We start from the raw sequence: 18,968 nt of genomic DNA, 5'->3' as shown, positions 1-18,968 counted from the left end.
CCTTCTGCTCATCACCGACTTCTCTAAATATAACAACACATATTCAGTCATGATATAAAGGACTCATAGGTAGAGGACAGAAGGAAAATCTTCTGGAAATAAGATTGTGCTTAAATGCAAGAACGAGACGAATGGCTTAAAGTGCTTAGATATTTCATGAGACTGTTTTGCTCTATAACTTCTGCTGAAGTGAGAGTTGCAGCATTCTGCTATTGTTGCTGTTGCCACTGGTGGAGAACAAGCAGTAGTATGGAGGTCATAATATATTTTGGAGCTTTTAGCAAATCTCTGGGTTTTTTTAATCACAAAATTCTATTTGCCACATTGTTGGGGAAAGGGTGTGCTGCAGAGGGTTTTGTTGGGTTTTGCAAATTTTCCTAAAGAGAGTCAGGACTGGTCTGGCTTCTTACAACAAGCCGTTCTGCAGCTATATTTCTGTCATCTTGTATTTTTCACATGTTCAAGGTAATGTATTTGCTTTGTTATTTGTTTTGGACAGATCTCAGGTCTTTGGATCTTGGAATGTCTTTTTTTTTTTCACCTCTCTTCTGAGTCTTGAGCAAGCTTCTATCCCAGAAATGGTGCTTATATACTTAAGGTATTATTCTAAAAATGCTGTAAGATTAAGTGGAAATGTCAAAGTGGAAGCTAGAAGTGGCTGTTAATTTAAGAATCTGTGTTCAGGATTATTCTCCAGATAGATGATGAGGAGTAGACACAGAAGAGCAGTCCTTAGATTTGACCAGGAATAGCTTTTGATGGTGGGTTGAATGTCAAACCACAGACTATCCAGAGGAAATGAAGGGGGAGGAAGTTAAACACTAAACGTAAATTGCATGTAGAAGAGCCAAGAAGATGAGCAGATGGGATGGCAGATGATTAGAGAAATACAACTATTGTGCCCAGTTGTGCCTGTCAACACCGGGGTGTTCTGTGGTTTCTTTTTCTCCTGCAGTGCTTTACTTTTTGGCCTCTTTTTTGATAATTAAACCTAACGCTGAGTGTTGCAGACATTTTTCTACATATCACAAAGGACTACATATACTTGAAAGGGAATGTATTTTTTTTAACCACAGAATGTCAGAGATATTCACACCCTGCCCAGCAGAATGTATGGCTTTTTCCTTTGATATGAAAATATTTGCACAGCTCTTATAAAGATTTAGAGCTTTAGTTTCCAAGATAGCACCCCTGTTGTTAATCCCATCTGGACTCTGTGGGATATCTCTGGTGACATACCACTAACATTGAGGTAAAAATAGGCTCTTTTGCTGAGCAACAGTAAAGAACAACAAGACTTCTGCTGTGGTCAAAGTTATCACATAGCCATATTCATTTACATGCTGCTCATGCTGCCCTATCTCATGTAGCAGAAAACTGACAGTAGGTACAAACAGATTGGGGGAGAACATCTATGCTGCACAAAATCAATGCTTGAATCTTCCAGGTAGATGCAATGTGAAGGTGGCTTTTTGGTTGTTGTTTGGTTTTGTAGTGTTGGGTTGGTTTTTTTTGTTCATTGGGCTTTGATTGTTTGTTTTTAATTTCTAGGCTTTTTCTAGGATTTTTATTTACTAATCTGCAATTTAAATCAGTGTTAAAGTGTTGGGAGATCAGCAGTTGAGGGATGTCTCTCTGCAGCACTGTGGAGTTATTTTATACAGATTGATGGGGTGGTATTTCAAAGCATGACATTTTTCCTTTCAGATATGTGGGAGATGTATTGAAATTATCGATCTGGCTTTGAACATCCATTAATATCCACTTAGCTTTTACAAATGACTCTTGCGTTTTCTATGTGTCTCTTGATAATTTATTTTTTCCCCTCCCTGCTAAACTAACAAAATACTCATTTCAAATAAATGTTTTGCAATATAGGCGTGAAATGCTGTCCTATCTTCAGCATCTTTAACTATGTTGCCTGGCACTTTCCTGCCATTCTCAGATTTGCTTTCAAACCTCTCCCTTGCTTCCTTCCCACTCCCTGCCAAAAAATCCAACCAGCCTTTCTGTGGGTGTTGCGTGTGTTAAATATACCCTGACCCAGAAAGAGTCATTGCCTCCATAGCCCTATGGCTAGAGCAGGTGGGATTTAAAGCACACACACACACATACATGAAAAAAATAACACTTTTGCTCCATGAGTCTTTATTTATACAAAGTGGAGCAAACCTGGGAGAAGAGGGTGAGCCAGAGCTGCCATGCTGTGGCCAGTAGTCATTTCCCGTGGGAAGTGGGATGGTGTCGTTCACATCTGATTTAAACCTGCTGACTGCTACGAACGCCAAACTGTTACCTGTTTATACACGTTGCTCTTTCATTTTCTGGTCAGGATATTTTGTAAGGTAATTCCTGATTTGTCCTCTACATTAGGTGCCTGAAACATGGCACGAAATTAGTATACATTAGGTGGGAGTAAGAGATGAAAGACTGATTTTAGTTTGCTTGGTGGCAAGGAGCTTTCCTAAAACAGTTAGTTTAATTTAATTAATTTCCCAACCTGAGACTGGCATGCCTGGGTGCTCAGTAGGCAAATCCCTTGCAGGAGACGCTGGCCAAAACCACACATGATGAGGAGAAACAGGTGATGGCAATGCAAAGCTGGTAGGGGTACAAGGATTTATTTGGGTTACCAGTAGGGGAATCAGGACGGTCCATCAGTGAGCAGTTGGTGGGGAAGCAGCACAGCAGCCACTCTGCCAACAGGAGAAGCCAGCCAGTTCGGTACCTCTGTCTGGCACCTCTTGCCCCACATGTGCTGATGGACCTCACTGGAGAGGATGTGGGGAGAGATGGTCCAAGTGCTGCTGCTTCTGTGGGGCAGCACCTGCCTCCAAAGCCTTAAAGGATCTTGCTAGTGCTGGTTGGTAATTGCACTCCTGCCCCTGGTCTGTTAATTAAGACACACTGTCTTTAAATTGCATATATCTGTGTGTATGTGTAGGACCTGCAGGATCCAGGGTGGATGCTCCAGGCTCAGTGATTACATGAAATTATTTAACCATTTTACAATAGATAATGATCATTGTAAGCACGATTAGAAGCTTTTGTTTTGAACTGCTTGTCTTTTAAAATAAAATGCAATTTTTTTTTCTTTTTTTTTTCAAACAAAACCCGCATCTGCTGGCAAATAGGCATCAGAGGAAGTGTCAAAATCTCTGCAAGCAATGAAAGAAATTCTGTGTGGGACCACAGACAAGGAGCCGCCTACAGAAGTCGTGGCTCAGCTGGCTCAAGAGCTATACAACAGTGGCCTTCTAGTGACACTTATTGCCAACCTCCAGTTGATAGATTTTGAGGTGGGTCAGCATCCATAAACCTTTCCGTCTCCTTGGTCTCAGTGTTGTCAGTGAGTATAGCTGTATTTTTCTGAGGTCTAAATAATTTTATTGCATTGAGACTGTTTTTTGCATGCTGAAGAAAGTAGCAGCTGTAGATTAATCAGTGTCCTGATAGATGTGCCTATATACTGGAAGCAAATGCAATGCATCTGATTTATTTTGGGGGGGATTTTCTGAAAACAAAAACAAGGAAAAAAAATATTGCCATGTGTATCCAAGCAAGATAGGAAATAATGCTGAGAACACTGTGACCAGCCTCGTAAGCTGCAGTGACTAACCTCTTACTTTGGGATAGTGCAAGTAGAGCCAAACGCCATCTCTGAAGAGTGTTTCCAGGAGTCCAGGCATGGGGAAGGAAAATAATTGGAAGCATGAGAAAATGTTGTGTGAAGAAAACTGAAAAAATTGAGATGGTATAGTTGAGAGGAAAGGAGTCGAAAAAGGTGTTAAAAACTGACAGCAAGTAGCAAGGCAAATTGGGTTGCTCCCACTTAATTATTTAGATTAAAAAAAAAAAGAAAGGAATATATCTTTTTGCCAGGAGAAGGAGTAATATTTATTCATTATCTAGTCCATGGAAGTCCTTGACAGTTTTGTTGTTAAAGCCAAGAACTTAGCAGATAACTACTAAGATAACTGAACTTGCTTATAAATAAGGACAAGAAGAGTTATGGTAGAAAATCTTGCAGTAATTTGGGATAAATATAAACCCTTTTAATTGACCTTTGCCTGGCAGGGACAGGCAAGAAGCTTTGTTGCTGGCAGGTCATTATAGCGTTCTTGTGGTCCATGGTTCAGATGGGATAGTGGTTCCCGGGGGCTGCTTTTGTGAGTCCTCTGATTTTTATGGCTCCCGGGTGCTGGTGAATCATCACAAGTGCCTGAGCATCACAGAGCAGTGAGAAATCCCCAGGAACCAAGCTCCGCTACTGCGGTCTGAACCTGACAGGTAGGACAGGGCAGCCACTGAATTTAAAAATCAGGTCCCCAGGAGATCATCTGATGCTCTCAGAGTCACCTCTTGTGGGATTTAGTTTCTGTGGAAGATTTCTCCTCTTACTGAAATTACTTGTTTTTACTTTTCTTTCAATTTTGTAGATGGTGGGAGGTGTATGTTTAGTTTTGCCCCATCTTCCCTGTATACCCAGTAAATCGAGGATCCAAGGGACAGATAGATTTATTTATTGATTATTCCTTTTTGAAAATGTTGCTAGTGGAGTCCTCCCGCTCTTCCTCAGGTCTTGAGTTCAGGAGTTTTATTTTTTTTATGCTAGAATTTCTTCAGATCCTTTCATTTGTCATCTCCCTGCCACCTCTGGTTGTTGTTAAATGTCTTAAATACACACAAAAAAACCCCCAACAACCCAAACTCCTTTAAAAATATTTATTTATTTTTAAGAAAAAAGGAGGTGGTGGGAAGATATTGTTAGCAAATACGCCATGTAAGGGAAGCTACTGCGTTATTTTATTTGCCTGGCAGTCTATATTGCTTTTGTCAGACAAAAAAATTATGTCTGGACATATCAAATGTAGCCTTCAAATGCAAGCACTGAATAAAATACCAAATGGGTTGCTGAATTACTATTATTACAAACAGTTCTAATAATTTTATTGCAAAATAGAATTTTCCATGATAAAATTTTTTCAGTCATTTAGCAAAACTGCTATGCATACTCTCAGTGCAGATGAAATGTCATTGAAGACGACGACAGAGGAGCATTTGTTGCTCTGTGTTCATATTCTCACTGAGATTTTCAGTTCCTTAACTTTTCTGCTTCCGTTTTGTTATATTGGTGGCCACAGCTGGCATTTACGTTTCTCTTTTGAACAAGCAATTTCACCACTTTATAATATACGAATTAATTTTTTGATCCATATGCAATGGTAGAAAGAAAAATTCTAAGTCACTTGTAAATGTGATTTTTGAAGGGAATCAGAGAATCACAGAATGTGCTGAGTTGGAAGGGACCCACAAGGATCATCGAGTCCAACTCCTGTCCCTGCACAGGACAACCCTACAGTTCACACCATGTGTCTGAGGGTATTATCCAGTCTCTTCTTGAACACTGTCAAGCTTGGGGCTGTGACACCTCCCTGGGGAGCCTGTTCCAGTGCTCCACCACCCTCTGGGGGAAGAACCTTTTCCTAATGTCCAACCTGAACCTCCCCTGGCACATTTTCCTGCCACTCCCTTGGGTTCTGTTACTGGTCACCAGAGAGAAGAGATCAGCGCTTGCCCAGTTTTGCACAGTTGCAGTTCCTTTTTGAAGATGTGTTTTCAAAGACTTCGTGAAACCTGATGGTTATTTAGAAGAGTGAGACCAGAGCTAATGCCTCTACCCAGGAAAAGACAGAAGCAGAGACTCGAGTCCTTTCTCGTGTGCATTTCATCTGCCTGTACCTTACAGCACATGTGGCTGGGGTGGGCATGTGTGTAGGTGGAGACTGTCATGTCCTTGCACATGTTCATCACTCATTTATAGGAAACACAGGTGTATTGCTTCTGCCACTCATGATACAATACATAATTTTGCTGATGGTACTGTTTATGAAGCAATAAAGCTGGGTTTGAGCAGGAACCCAGAATCGAGGTCAGGCTGGATTTTTTGAACCTTAAAATACAAAATTTATTGTTTGGACTAGATGATCTTTCGAGGTCCCTTCCAGTCCCTAACATTCTGTGAATCTGTGGACTTTGAAGAGCTAAGGGAAGTGTGCACAGAGAAAAAGTTAATTAAAAGATGCTATGTTACTAAGTGCATGTAAGCCTAAAGGTTCACAAACCGTAAAGCCACTCAGGGAGGCAATTAATAGCCACAAGCCCAGGAATGGTGACGTTAGAAACTTTCCCTTATTTTATCTTGAAACGGAAGCTAAATGATAGTATAGGTGTTGTGCAATTTGTTATTTATATAATGGCATCCTTGGCACTTTTTTTGTTCTTATCTAACTGCTTTCTCTCCGTGCTGCCTTACCTTGTGCTTCAGTGGCCATATGTATTTCATTGTAAGGTAAAATCAAATTGCAGATCCAAGTAACAGTAATGCAAAAGCATTCCGACAATTTTTAGAGATGTCTGGTAGTGAGGGAAGTCTGCCTTGGTTCCCTCCTATCTGGCTTCATTCATTCCAGGAGAACCCAAAGAGACCAGTTTCTCTGGCTTTTACCATCGCTGGTCTCTAGAAAATGTTGATATAATTACATATATATATATATATATATATATATATGTATTCTCTGCTGTTTGCTATAATGCTGTAGTGCACCTCATATTAAGTAACTCATGTAAAATTTGGCATGGCAGAGAGGATCATGGAATTTTTTGGCCATTTTCACCTTACCCTTTCAACAGCTCTTCTCCATCTGCACTGGTTTTGTCTTGGAGTAACTGCTGAAGCTGCTGAAGATCACAGGATTCCAGACATATGTTATGGGTGTTGTAAAGACAGGGGAGAATGGGATGACTTTATAAAGCATTAGCCTAGTGAAAAAAATGTCTAAGGGTCAAAAGTGTTGCAAACAAAGGCAGATGGACTGGCCTGCTCTGATTTGATTCTCCTGTTTAATTCCCCGAGTCCCCGAGTATCCAAGCCAGCTGGGTTGGAACGAGTAGGAAAGCAGAATATTTTGTGTTTCTCAGCGGTGATTTATTTGTAGAGGTGAAACTAGGGAATTTCCCTCCGTGTGAAACTATCTGCTCCTTGGCTTCAAACATTCAATAAGTTCCCTGCCAAGGAATGTTTGTCCTCTGAAGACAGATCGATGAGCATGTACAGATTGTAAGTAACCTTTTGCTTTAGCTTGCCCTGTGCATAGTGACCCACTGTTGACTCAATGCCTTGGTTACTGGTCATTGGGGCAGCGGTCTCCCCCCTCCATTAATTTCACACATCAGCTTGTCTCCTGTGGCCAGGGGAGAAAGTGGTGGAGGAGGAAGAGGACATCTAATGCAAGATGTACTGGCAAACACTGTGGCTGAGTAGAACATAATTTGGAAAGACCTTCTGAAAAGTTGTTTGCACAGGGAAACGTTTGAAGACAAAGTGTGCAGATGCATGTATACAGGAGAAAATTAGGACAAAATGAAGGATCTTAGTTGTGACAGAGACGTGTGTGACCCAGCCTTTTTTATGAGTAGTAGTTATTTCATTCTTCATAGCGAAATAATGGGTGCAGTTTTAAATTTTAACCCAATTTCCAAAAATGCAATCAGACTTGACATTGATTGCATTTGAATAATGAAAAGCTTTAACTTAGTAAGTCTAGGCTGTGGGGTGGTGTACTTGGTACTAGCGTGACAGCTTAAATTTGGAGGCTGCTGGAGCAATAGTACACGCTGCAAAAACCTGTTTGCCTCAGGGTAGTGGCTTGCTTTTTTTGGTACTGTAATGTTGCTATTTACATAGCCAGGGACTTGTTTGACAGAACAAGGGGGATGCACATCTTCATTTCAAAAAAGAAAAGTGTAAATTGGGGGATCAGTAGCCTTCAGAGCCACCTGAGGGAGGAAGCCTTCTCGTGGTGTTGAAGACAACAGCAAGTATGAGGTGGTGGGACTGTGGAGGGCTCAAAAAAAAGAGACTGACTTGTTTTGATTTCTATTGCATTTCCACTTTAAATAGAGATTATCATAAATGGTCTTTTGTTCATGTTTTTCCTGTTGAAGATCTATTTTGCTTTTTTTAACAGGGCAAAAAGGATGTTTCCCAGATATTTAACAACATCTTGAGAAGACAAATTGGCACACGCAGCCCTACTGTGGAATACATTAGTGCCCATCCACATATCCTATTCATGCTTCTAAAAGGGTGGGTGCTTTAATTTGATTTTTATTAAAGAGCGTTGCCTGGAACAGGCTGGCAATGCAGTTCATCTGCTTCCTCACTTTTGGGTGTTTTTGTTGTCGTTTGGTTTGGTTGGTTGGTTTTTGTGTGTTTGTTTTTAATACGAGGGATTTTCAGATTTTGTTCCAGATTTCTTATTTTGTTTCTTTTGTACTGACTTTCTTTCAACTTAACTGCATACTTTTCAATGACTGGATTATTTTAATTGGCCGTTATTTCTTCACCAAATTTCATGTTGGAGTAATTATGTGTGATTGTTTTTGACTGCTCCCCACACGATGTGTACTTCAGTTCTTGCCGTAAACTCTTGTGTAGTGTTGTTGACAACTGCTGAGCTTCATTTAGAGCTTTTTGCATTGCAGGAGTGACTTACAGCACTGTCTGTAAATAAGTGGAGTCAAATGCTGGACCCACCATGTGGTAAAACAGGGAGAAGGAAAAATGCCTAAAAAGAATAGTTGTGTCTGTGCAGCAGACTTCTCCGATGCTTGTAACCACATGTGAATTTCAACTTCAAATTAATTCAGTGATGAACTACACAACTTTCAGCTTTTTGTGTGTGTGTGTCTTTTAACCTTTGAGGGAGTCAGTGCTCAGCTATAAGCTGGTGGTTCCCAAGGTAAGCTGGCTAAGGATGGGGAGCAGACTGCTGTGTGGAGAGGACATCAGCTGGAGTTGCATTCAGGAGTGCACAAGTGTTGGCCTAAAACTCTTGAGGTTTCTTATCTCCTTTGCCTTTGACCAAAAGCACTTTCCATTCAGTGACAAGCTTTGCCTTTCCAGCACCTTGAAGTCTACTGCTTTCTGCTCATTTTCCTGTGATTTTCCAAACCACACAAGCCAAAGAAGGCAAAGCTTTAGGATTTTGTTTATTTTTCCCGAAGAAAATGAGAATATATGTGTTTTGGATTAAAGAAATGATGCAGAAACAAGTGCATGTATTGGCTGATCAGGATGAAACAATGTGGACACCTATAGTTGTATGGTCACACTAGTAACAACCATTCAAAAACATGACATAAGCCTTTTAAACTAATGGTACTTAAGAGAATTATATATATATTAATATTTATATATATACTGTCTTGCTTTTGAGGTTGAAGATTTGCGATTTTGCCATTTGTTCCACAACCAGAGTTAGGAAAATACTCAAACACCATCTAAGATTCGTGTAGGACAAGGCGGGAACACCAAGGATAAACTTCCCCTCACCCTCCCTCTTCTCCCAGGGGTGGACCTGAGCCAGGAAAGGGATTTGCATGGGAGTCTTCCAAAATAGTTATTTCCTTCAAAATTGGCCACATTCCAGCACAGCTGAGTAGTTGGGGGGGAGGAAGTAACCAAGAGAACTGGTCAAAACTAGGGATTTCAGGAACTTTGAGCTTGCGGTTGGCCGTGGTGGCCAAAGCTCTTGGTTGCTGTGACAGGAGGAGGCCTGGACCTGCTGCCGTCCTCGCGGGCAGGCTGGTGGGGGGCCCAGCTGGGCAGCCGGGCTGAGCCAGGTCTTAGTCTTACAAGTATGGCAATTTGTTGTGATTTAGCTTTAATTTTGAAACTCTTGACTTGTTTTGTGTTACTAAATGCCAGCTTCCTCAGAGAGGAAACGAGTAAGCTAGTTAAATGCATTTTGGTTTTGTTTGTTCATTAAAATTCACCATTTATATGAACCTCGAACTGGTTGTTTCAGAACAGTGATGATAATTCTCTCAGTTGTCGCTAAGTTGTGCAACTGTTTTCAATTTCAAATATAGATACAATCATTTTCTTCCCTCATCTCTGTCTTTGCTTTGGTGATCTCGCCCTCACTTTTTCACTCAATTTGGTTTTGCATGTTGCGCATGCATCGTTACCATATGTCTGGGTTTTATTTAAAGCTAAAAAACAGTTTTGGGTGATGTCCTAGATATTCTTTGGCATCTGTAACAACCAGGGATATTAAGATGATAGTAAAGATTTTATGTTATGCATACGTACTGCTGACAGACATTTTACTGTAGGCGATCAGAACCACTGGATATATTCAAATGTCATTGTTTAGGTGCTTTTTTGGAGATTGCTGCTGCATGCAGCAGCGTGTCTGTGTTAGCTGGTCCTCAGGCTCCTTGTTCTGGATTTCTTGGCTATCTCTCCACAGCACTGCACTGTATCAGCACTGCCATTTCTGGAGTTTCTCGTTAGAAAGTTCTGTTGAATTCATCAGCAGCAGTCTAGAAGACAGTCCTATCCAACCCTGACAGTGTCTGAGCAGCTGCCACAGAACAGCATAATGATGTCAAACGCAATACTGTCTTACCTGCCTATGTCCTGCTGCCAGGGCTGTTTAAAAATGATAACTTAAAATACGTGCCCAAAGCAAGGGTAGGGCCCCGAACGTGCGGCTTTCTGTGTGCGGGCAGCACGCGGTGCTGGTGTGCCATCAGCACACTTCATGTGTTAGACACCACCACTTGAAAACGTGACTTGAAGATGAAGTTAAATGAAATATATAAAAATCTGCTTAAAGGAAAGTGGATTTATCTGGCTTGTATATGGCATTATTTGAAGAGGAAAAAAAAAAAAAAGATCAGCTATGGCTATAAAACAAACAGCCTGGGATTATTGTGAAGACTCGTCATTGTTTTACTTGTATTGGATGCAAAATTCTCAACAAAAGGTTGCTTTTTCATTGCATAATGTGAGTGGGAAGGATCCTGAATCAGAGCTCCCGCCCAGTGTTTCCTGCCTAATCCTCCTGTGGCACTGCCAGCTTGAGATAACTGTTCTTACCTTTTAGGCTTCGCTTTACTTGTTGACTACTTCCTTCCAGCTTCCCAGCTTCAGAAAAACATAGAACACATAGTTCACTACTTTTTTTTTTTTTACTTTTTTTTTTCTTTCTTTTTTTTAAATTTTTTTTTAATAAGTTGACTTTCCTGCTGCATGAGGACTTGCTTTAATAGTATCTTATTTTCTCTGTGTGCAGGCTTTGTGAATGAATAGGATTTCAGATTAATACAATGTTTGGTGCGTATTATAGAGTACTGGTTATGTTTGGGCCATTTTTTTCTCCTGTGTCAGCATATTGCATTAGCCTACAAATAACTTTGGTCCTTTGTAATTGAAAATATTTTCCCTCTAGTACTATGACTGTAGAGGACTTGAAGTGGCACTTGCATTGTTTCTTCCAAGTGACAAATTTATAAGCTCCTTTGTGAATATATTTCTTGCCACATGCTGTCTAATGTACTCAGCCACTGCCTCAATCTGTTTTGTGATGATCTCTTCATATCACAGTGCAGTCATAGTTTTAATGGTATATTGGCTAAAGTTGCAGAATTCCCCTTGAATTTATCCAAGGATAAATTCCGTATCCAAGGATAAACTCAAGCTATAGGAGTTTTAGTGTAAAATCAGATCAGAATATAGCTGTTTGTCAAGACCTTGTGTTTCCCAGGCTCAGTGCCTTCCTATATCCTGCCTGTGATCCTTACCTTGTGCCATCTTCCACACTAGCCACACAAGTATGATTCCCTTTGTGCTGAAATGCATCTCTGTTCTCAGTCTTGCCTCTTTCAGCCTCTACAATAAGTATTTAAAAATATTTCAAGTCCATTATTTCCATTTCTGGTTGTCCTTGGTAGCCACTATGTGGAAGTTTCTTTAGGTTGTAAGCTCATCCAAACAAAGGCGTACTCTATACTTCTTTTTCTGCTGCAGGAGCACATTAGCATAGAGCGCTAATTGCTCATTAGAAGTAATTTTGAACCACATCTTTATCATTCGTGCTTAGTAGCTTTGCCTGCAAGTGTGGGTGAGGAGAGCGTACCAGTTATGACCAGGCAGCCTGTAAACTTCTTCAGGCATATTTCAGGAGCCAAACCCAACTTCCCTCGCTTATGTGAACAGCCAAAAGTCCATAACCCACCTCCAGATAATGGGGTATTTGACTAAGAATGATTCTGTTGATATTTGTGTTTTAAAAAGTTATTGTGCTGGAAACAATGTAATTTGCTCTTATTCCAACCAAAATATTCTGTAGCCAACTATTTAATATTTTCCTGGCTGTGCTCCTAGGAGCAACTCCGCCTCTTTTTGCTTGAAAATTAGTATTCCTGTTAATGACATTGAGGAGAGGCACGCCTCAGCGGAAAACATCAGCGAATCTCCATTGTCTAGAGGGTTATAAATTCACATTTGCAAATGTTTCCCAAAAGGAAACAAATAAGGGCTTGAGTGCCTGCATTTCCTTGAGGGTGGTAAGTTTTATTTGCCTGTTTGGAATAGTAGTTCGTTTTTCATTAAGACAGCTATTGTTGACATCAGGTTGAAGTATGCCGCTCTGGTATGCTCGCAAAACACTACCATTCTTTTAAATTGCAAGCTGGTGGTAAATTTGAGGGCCCACTCACTTATAGCACAGATGGCGTTTTGTGTTTTTCTTTTTTTTTTTTTGCCTAGTGATAAGAATGAATTGTGCAAAAGAAAAATGATGCTGATAAACTCTGATTGATAATACACAGTTCTGATATAGTATGACCGGCTTATTGAAACAGAGCGTGCTTTCTGTCCCCCAGGACTTCACCACTTTCACATGACTGAAGATTGCTGGAAGAAGTTCATTTTAAGTCCTTCTTGACTGTTGGATTTCTTTTTTTTTTTTTCTTAATTGTGTTTCTAACAGTTTTGTTTCAGATTAATTTCAGCTTTAAAGTAATCAAGACCTTATAGAAATAGAAGATGATCTGAATCTCCTCCTCCCCTTCTCCCTTTCCAGGATGGAGCAGCGTGCTGGCTCCTGGCTATTGCAGTGCTTGTGCTGTAACAGGATCGTAACTTGACGAACAGATACTTGTCTCCTGAACAAAGTCATAGCCTATGCAGAGGGGGGATTGAGCAGAATTCCTCCTAAACTGCAACAAAGATCTTCACACCTGCAGAAAGCTTAATCCTGTGTAGACTTGCTGCATCAACTCCCTATCTTCCTCAGTAGACATTAATATTCTAGAACGACATTCTCTAGAAGGAGAGTAGGAGGTGATGGATGGTCATGAGTTGTTACATTTTTCTTGGATAAACTGGGGAGCTCAGAATTAAATCTGAAAAGGGAGGTTGTTATATTGTATGGACTTTGCTTTCTCATCGATCCAAAAGGGAGCTTTGTGGAAACATTACATGCTCCCCACGGCCTTTTGGCAGAGAGGAGGTGCAGTGCACGTTCACACCAGGATGTGTTTTGGCTTGGGAAGACAAAGGTTTGCAATGGAAAGCACTGGCAGCTTTATGTGCGTCTGCTCCTTAGCTTTGTGTCGTGTCCCCACTGGCACGCATCCTCCCTGTGCTACAACGTTCCTCATTGCTAGAAAAGTGCCTTCTTATCTTTGTTCTTCTAGGCTTGATCTTCTCTGTTTCTTTTTATTCTTCAGGTATGAATCCCCAAATATTGCCTTACGCTGTGGAATTATGCTGAGAGAGTGTATCCGGCATGAACCCTTGGCCAAAATCATACTTTTTTCGGAACAGTTCAGAGACTTTTTTAAATATGTGGAAATGTCAACATTTGATATAGCTTCTGATGCCTTCGCTACATTCAAGGTAAATTATTCAGTGCCTGCATCACAGTGTTGTGTCAAAAATGTCACTCCATCAGTAGTTGCCACTGAATGTTTTGTTGCCTTTAAACTGGTGACTTTTTTATTGTTCACTAAAGGATATAATTAATCTTTGGTCTGTTTGTAACAGGATTCACAACAGTGATCAAGTCTGCAAAGAATCTTTAATTCAATACAAATTTACATTTCACAGATGTTCTTCATCTTGATAACTCAAGGTCTTTTATGCAGCCTTTTAAAACTCAAATTAATCATGTACTATGTACAGCTCTTGTAAAATGCATAACATTTTTTTTCTCCCTACCTTCCCTTGGAGACAAAACCACTACCCATCATAACCACAACCTGTAAATAAAAAGAATCATTTAAAATTCACTTTAAAAAATCCTTTCATTTTTGCTGACCATTCTGAGTTTGGCAGTCAATTTCAGACTAACGCCATGCCCACTGATTATTTTCCAGCTTATTTGTATGCTTACTTTTGTGACCCATAGTTCAGTGTAAGGGCCATACTGCTGTAAGTAGGAGAAAGCACTGCATAGACTCTGTATAGAGTCTGAGTTGTATTAAAAATGAAGTTGGGCGAAGCTTGCCAAGTTTCTTGGAGTTTGTGACCATTGTCTTTCCTGCAAGGTGTTAATACAGTCTCTGAGCAAAATTTGGTGCCTATGAGTTTTATGTGCAGAGAAGATTAATTTAGTTCTGTAAAATAATTTAAGAAATACAGAGAAAATTATTTTCAGGTAAAGACTCTTCTAAATATAGATGTAACTCCCTTTTTTTCTTTTTTCCCTTCTGTCATCGGGTTCCTTGCTGTCATAGAAACAAGTTGTTAATTCTTTCTTCTCAAAGCTAATTAGAAACATGATTAGATAGACCTTAGGAATAACTGTAAGGAATGTTAGAATTCAGTTCAGCAATTCAATGCATACTTAAATCTGGCTTCTTTTTTTACTACTCTACTGAATGGGGTTAAGATTTGCATGATGGAAATAACATTTCATTTGTCAGTAATGAGCAGGATTGCCAGTTCAAACACTCTTTAATCAATAGCAGCATCTTCCACTTATTTTAAGTTGTGGTGTAAATGTGATGAAAGTGAAAGTAGCACAGAAACACAGACAAGTGAAAGTACAGTGTAGGACTGTATAAAAATGCTACGTAACTGAGATATTGAAATCTTCTGTCTCTGGCATTTTACCCTGTGCTCGGAAGAATATTTATCTCTGCTCAGAAAAAGTGCTCCTGGACTTTGTTCCCAGCTTGACAGAACAGATTTACATCTTTTCTCCAGGCCCTGCTTTGAGCACGACAGCAGATTGTGTTGGTGGTGATGGACAGTCTTCACCTCAACCAGGAGGCAGGATGGGGACGAGAGTCAGTTAAGTTGGGGCAAGGACCACAGTCTGCTGCAAAACCTCCCCCAAAAAACCAGATTGATGTTGTTCACAGATCTACATCTGTGTAACTGACTTCTAACCCCTGTGAACCAAGTGTATTTTTAGCAGGATTTAAAAATAGGATTCCACATCCTCATGTGCACTGGAAAGAGAGGAGTGTGAGGACAGTTCATCCTCACACATAGGTCAGAAATCACCTTTTAAAATGCTTGGGGAAAAATCTAGGAACTGTATTTTTTCTTTTAAAATTCCCTCTTAGCACCTGATACATGGTCAGGTCTGGAAATAAACCAGCTGCTCATCTCATCTCTCATTTGTCTGTTACTCTGCATAGCTGGAACAGCAAGAACTGATGTGGAAGTCATTGAATCATGAAATATGGAGCTACCTAATTTCTAATACCATAGAAATAAGTGCTCTGATTTCTCGCTGGCTTGGTTACTGAACTCATGTTTTCGATTCTGTCGCCCCTGTGTTATGTTTGTAGTATTGCCACCAGGGTGTCTGGTTCAGAGCTGAAAACCTTGGATAGCCTATGCACCAGAGGAGTGCTCAATTAAATGTGCATCAAAGTCTGAGGATATTTATAGTAGGGAAGTATTGGAATTTTTGATGATCTGGAGATGTACCTCTTAATTAAATGCAGCCAGGTGTACTGCAGAGAGGAAACAGAGCTGTTAAAAATGCAGAGGAAGATGACGTGTATTTAGAGATATAGTTAGCTGTGGCGGGTACAAGCAACGGCTGGAAAGAGTGGTGATTGAATACTGTTGCTCTGTGCTCTCTCGTGATTTTCTATGAAAAGCTCATTTTGGATTATATTCCATTTGTGCCCCCTATTGAAAAATGTTGTACTTGTCTCCTGAGTACCCTGTGTAAAACTCATGAATCACGTTTGTTGCACTCAGCCATTTAAACCGCTGTCACTGCAGTCCTGCTAAATAAAGGAATGTATTAAAAACACGTACTGGATTTTATAGCACTCTGCTTTCCTCTTATAATTGATGGTAAAAATAAATTAAAGGATTAGTATGTAAAGGATTTCTTTTATTTGCGATGCTGTAGAAGACGTGTTTGTGCATCTGCTTCAACTGCTCATCAGCTTCAGTCTCTGATAGGGTTGGGAAACCAAGGAAAAAAATTATGAAAAAGATAGCAGAAGCTGATTCAGTGGAAAAATACCGACTTGAATGGACTTCATCAGGCATTCTTTGTGATCAATTTTATGTTTTAAAAGAGGCAATAAGATAAAAATTAAACTTAAATGCCTCAAACTGGCCATTTCATAACTATTCATCCAGTAAAGAGACTTGATTTCCTCTGGAGCTGAACATTTGCATCTCTGTCACTGCGCACCAGCGTTCCCATTCTATGGGAGAGGTTGCTTGAATTTAAATTTGAATTAGTTGACCTTTTAGCATGGGAGGCATCCTGTCCAGCTGACTAAAAGGTCCGCTACTGCTTGTTGTCAGCCCACCGTGGGCAGAAGAAGAGCTGCAGAAGGGATTCATCCCACCTACCCGAGGACCCTTTCTGGTGATGGAGTGGCTGTGAAGGGAGCCTGCATGGCTGGCTTAGGTTGATGCCTAACTTTTAGGCTTTAAATAAAGAAATGTATGTACAGAGTGGTTGAATTTGAGTCTGTCTTGTGTTCATTGGAGATGAGCCATATCAGTTGATCAAACTTAGCACAATTTTCCAGCTGTGGTGTAGCATGTAGATCAGTTTTGGCTTTGGGACCATAGCTGATTCCCCCATAAAGGCTTAATTTACTTTCTTCCTTTCCCATGCCCCATTTTATTGTAAGTACTGTGCACGATGGCCTTAAGAAAAGGTGGGAGTGAAAAGGAATATAAAGACCAAGTGTTTGAATAGTTTTATATTGATTCTGTGAGCATTCACTGAATTCCCCTTGAAATCCTAATAAAAGCACAATACAGCTTTGTTTTTTAAATGCTTTCTGTCTATAGAAATCACATTGTAAATACCTTCTAAAACATGACCTGGTAAAAAAAATACACTAAAATACATTTGAGAAGCAACGAACAATATAATGAGCACAGTCTCTCAGGTAACCTTTTTCTGTTCTTCCCCAGGACCTGTTAACGCGACACAAATTGCTGGTAGCCGAATTTCTGGAACAGAATTATGATGCAGTAAGTGTAAAAGATAGAACAATTTTTAAGAAAATCTGTTCATACTTAGCTGGAAGAAGTGAGCTTTCAATAGCAGAGGGCTTCATGCTCTGCATAAAATAGTCACATAGGACTGCAAAGCATTGCTTTTAGTAAAGCAGAATCCTTGCGTGGTGTTTGAAATACAGGTACCCCCCCTGCACACACACAGGGGTATGCGCCAAGGTTTCAGGAGCATTCATAGTTTAAAAGCAAGTTTTATTCCTCTCTGCATGCATCGCATCTCCTCATATGTGAATGGAACTGTCAACTTTGTATGTAAATAGATCATGGGGAAAAAGGTGTGCACATTTTTGAAGAGTTTTGTGATATTCCAGCACTGCTAGGGCCATACCAGTGTGATATATAATACTCTGAGACAGAGGAGAAAAGGTGCTGGAAGACGTTTTAGCATTACTGGAAGTTACATGTACCTGACAGGGGGACTAAGGTGCAAGTATTCTTCTTACCATCCTAAAACAATCAGTCCCTTGGTTTCCTGCCATTTTTCACTTTGAAATTTTGGCTCAGTTTTGAACTAAATGTGGGTCAGAAAAATTCCATTAGAATCAACTAAAGTTGGGCTGATATGGATCATGGATTTAGTCTACAGGTTGTGTTCTCATGTTACCTGAAATATTCTTTATTTAATTGGCCAAAGTGAAAAGGCTAAAGGCTATTTATTTCATTCTAGAGTTACCAAGAAGGTTAAATAAAGATAAGATTTATTATTGCTGAGTCACGAATGGAGCTTAACTGGAGCAAAATTAGTGTCTCTGCTAATCTTTTAGTACTGAAGCACTGGCATTGGAAGAGTCCCTGTTCTACCTTTGTTTAACAATTAAAATTTTAAGTATAATTTGTGGAAGTGAGCATTTTTAAAAATGATTCTTGGACAGCAGTGTTGGGTTTTTTTGCTTGTTTGTTAGATGGTTTGAAATATCAGAGCCCTCTCACTCAGTCTTCTTGACCACAAGATTCCCTTGGCCTGATCCCACAAAAGCCTGCATGTGCTTGGCGCCCAGTGGCCCTTGTTGGGTTTTAACAAGTGAAGGTGCTGAAGGCAGGTGGCACCTCACCGAAGGAGCTTTTGGCGTACGTCAGTATGGGATGCACTGTCACCAGTTTGGGGTATTGCATTGAATCACAAAGCAAATCATGACCATGACATGAGTGAGTGGACATTACGTGTGGGACCCACGTGTCCTGCCCTCTTGTAAGAGAAAGCTCTAAAGGCACTGGCTTTACTTCTGTCCTAGTTGGCTCGCACCAGCTCCTGATACATCCAAGCCATATGTGGTATCTCTCTCTGCAGTATTTGGAAGAGGAGTGTTCCTGGGCGTTAATTCACTGTGTGGTAACCAGCCAGGAAAAAAGGCGATGAGAGCTGGAGCTGGCATTGCAGTGAGATGTTTGAGGGTGGCACTGCTGCAGCCTCTGCTGCTCCTCTGGGGTGGGAAGGACCAGGAGGAGGAAGGATGGACGTGAATCAGATACATTTGTGTTTTCTTGTTACTCTAGATCTTTGAGGATTACGAAAAACTCCTTCATTCTGAGAATTACGTAACAAAGAGACAATCTTTGAAGGTAAAGTTTCTCAGCGCTTTCCTTCTAAATTTGA

General features: G+C 40.3%; 1 protein-coding gene across 4 annotated transcripts in view; it reads left to right on the top strand.

Moving 5' to 3' along the window:
• CAB39L (calcium binding protein 39 like) overlaps nucleotides 1-18,968 on the top strand; it is a 63,776-nt gene that overhangs the window by 35,443 nt on the left and 9,365 nt on the right. For 2 of the 4 annotated variants that reach the window (XM_080363272.1, XM_080363271.1), the window contains exons 4-8: nucleotides 3,135-3,299; nucleotides 8,031-8,149; nucleotides 13,588-13,756; nucleotides 17,270-17,329; nucleotides 18,869-18,934. In XM_080363272.1, coding sequence (XP_080219398.1) covers nucleotides 3,135-3,299; nucleotides 8,031-8,149; nucleotides 13,588-13,756; nucleotides 17,270-17,329; nucleotides 18,869-18,934 — 579 coding nt within the window. Of the gene's footprint in view, nucleotides 1-348; nucleotides 599-3,134; nucleotides 3,300-8,030; nucleotides 8,150-13,587; nucleotides 13,757-17,269; nucleotides 17,330-18,868; nucleotides 18,935-18,968 lie in introns of those variants that run through there. The other 2 variants (XM_080363273.1, XM_080363274.1) reach the window with 2 other exon arrangements.

Source organism: Nesoenas mayeri (genome assembly GCF_963082525.1).
Source record: "Nesoenas mayeri genome assembly, chromosome: 1".
Lineage (NCBI taxonomy): Eukaryota > Metazoa > Chordata > Aves > Columbiformes > Columbidae > Nesoenas > Nesoenas mayeri.
This window is presented reverse-complemented; position numbering and strand designations above follow the sequence as displayed.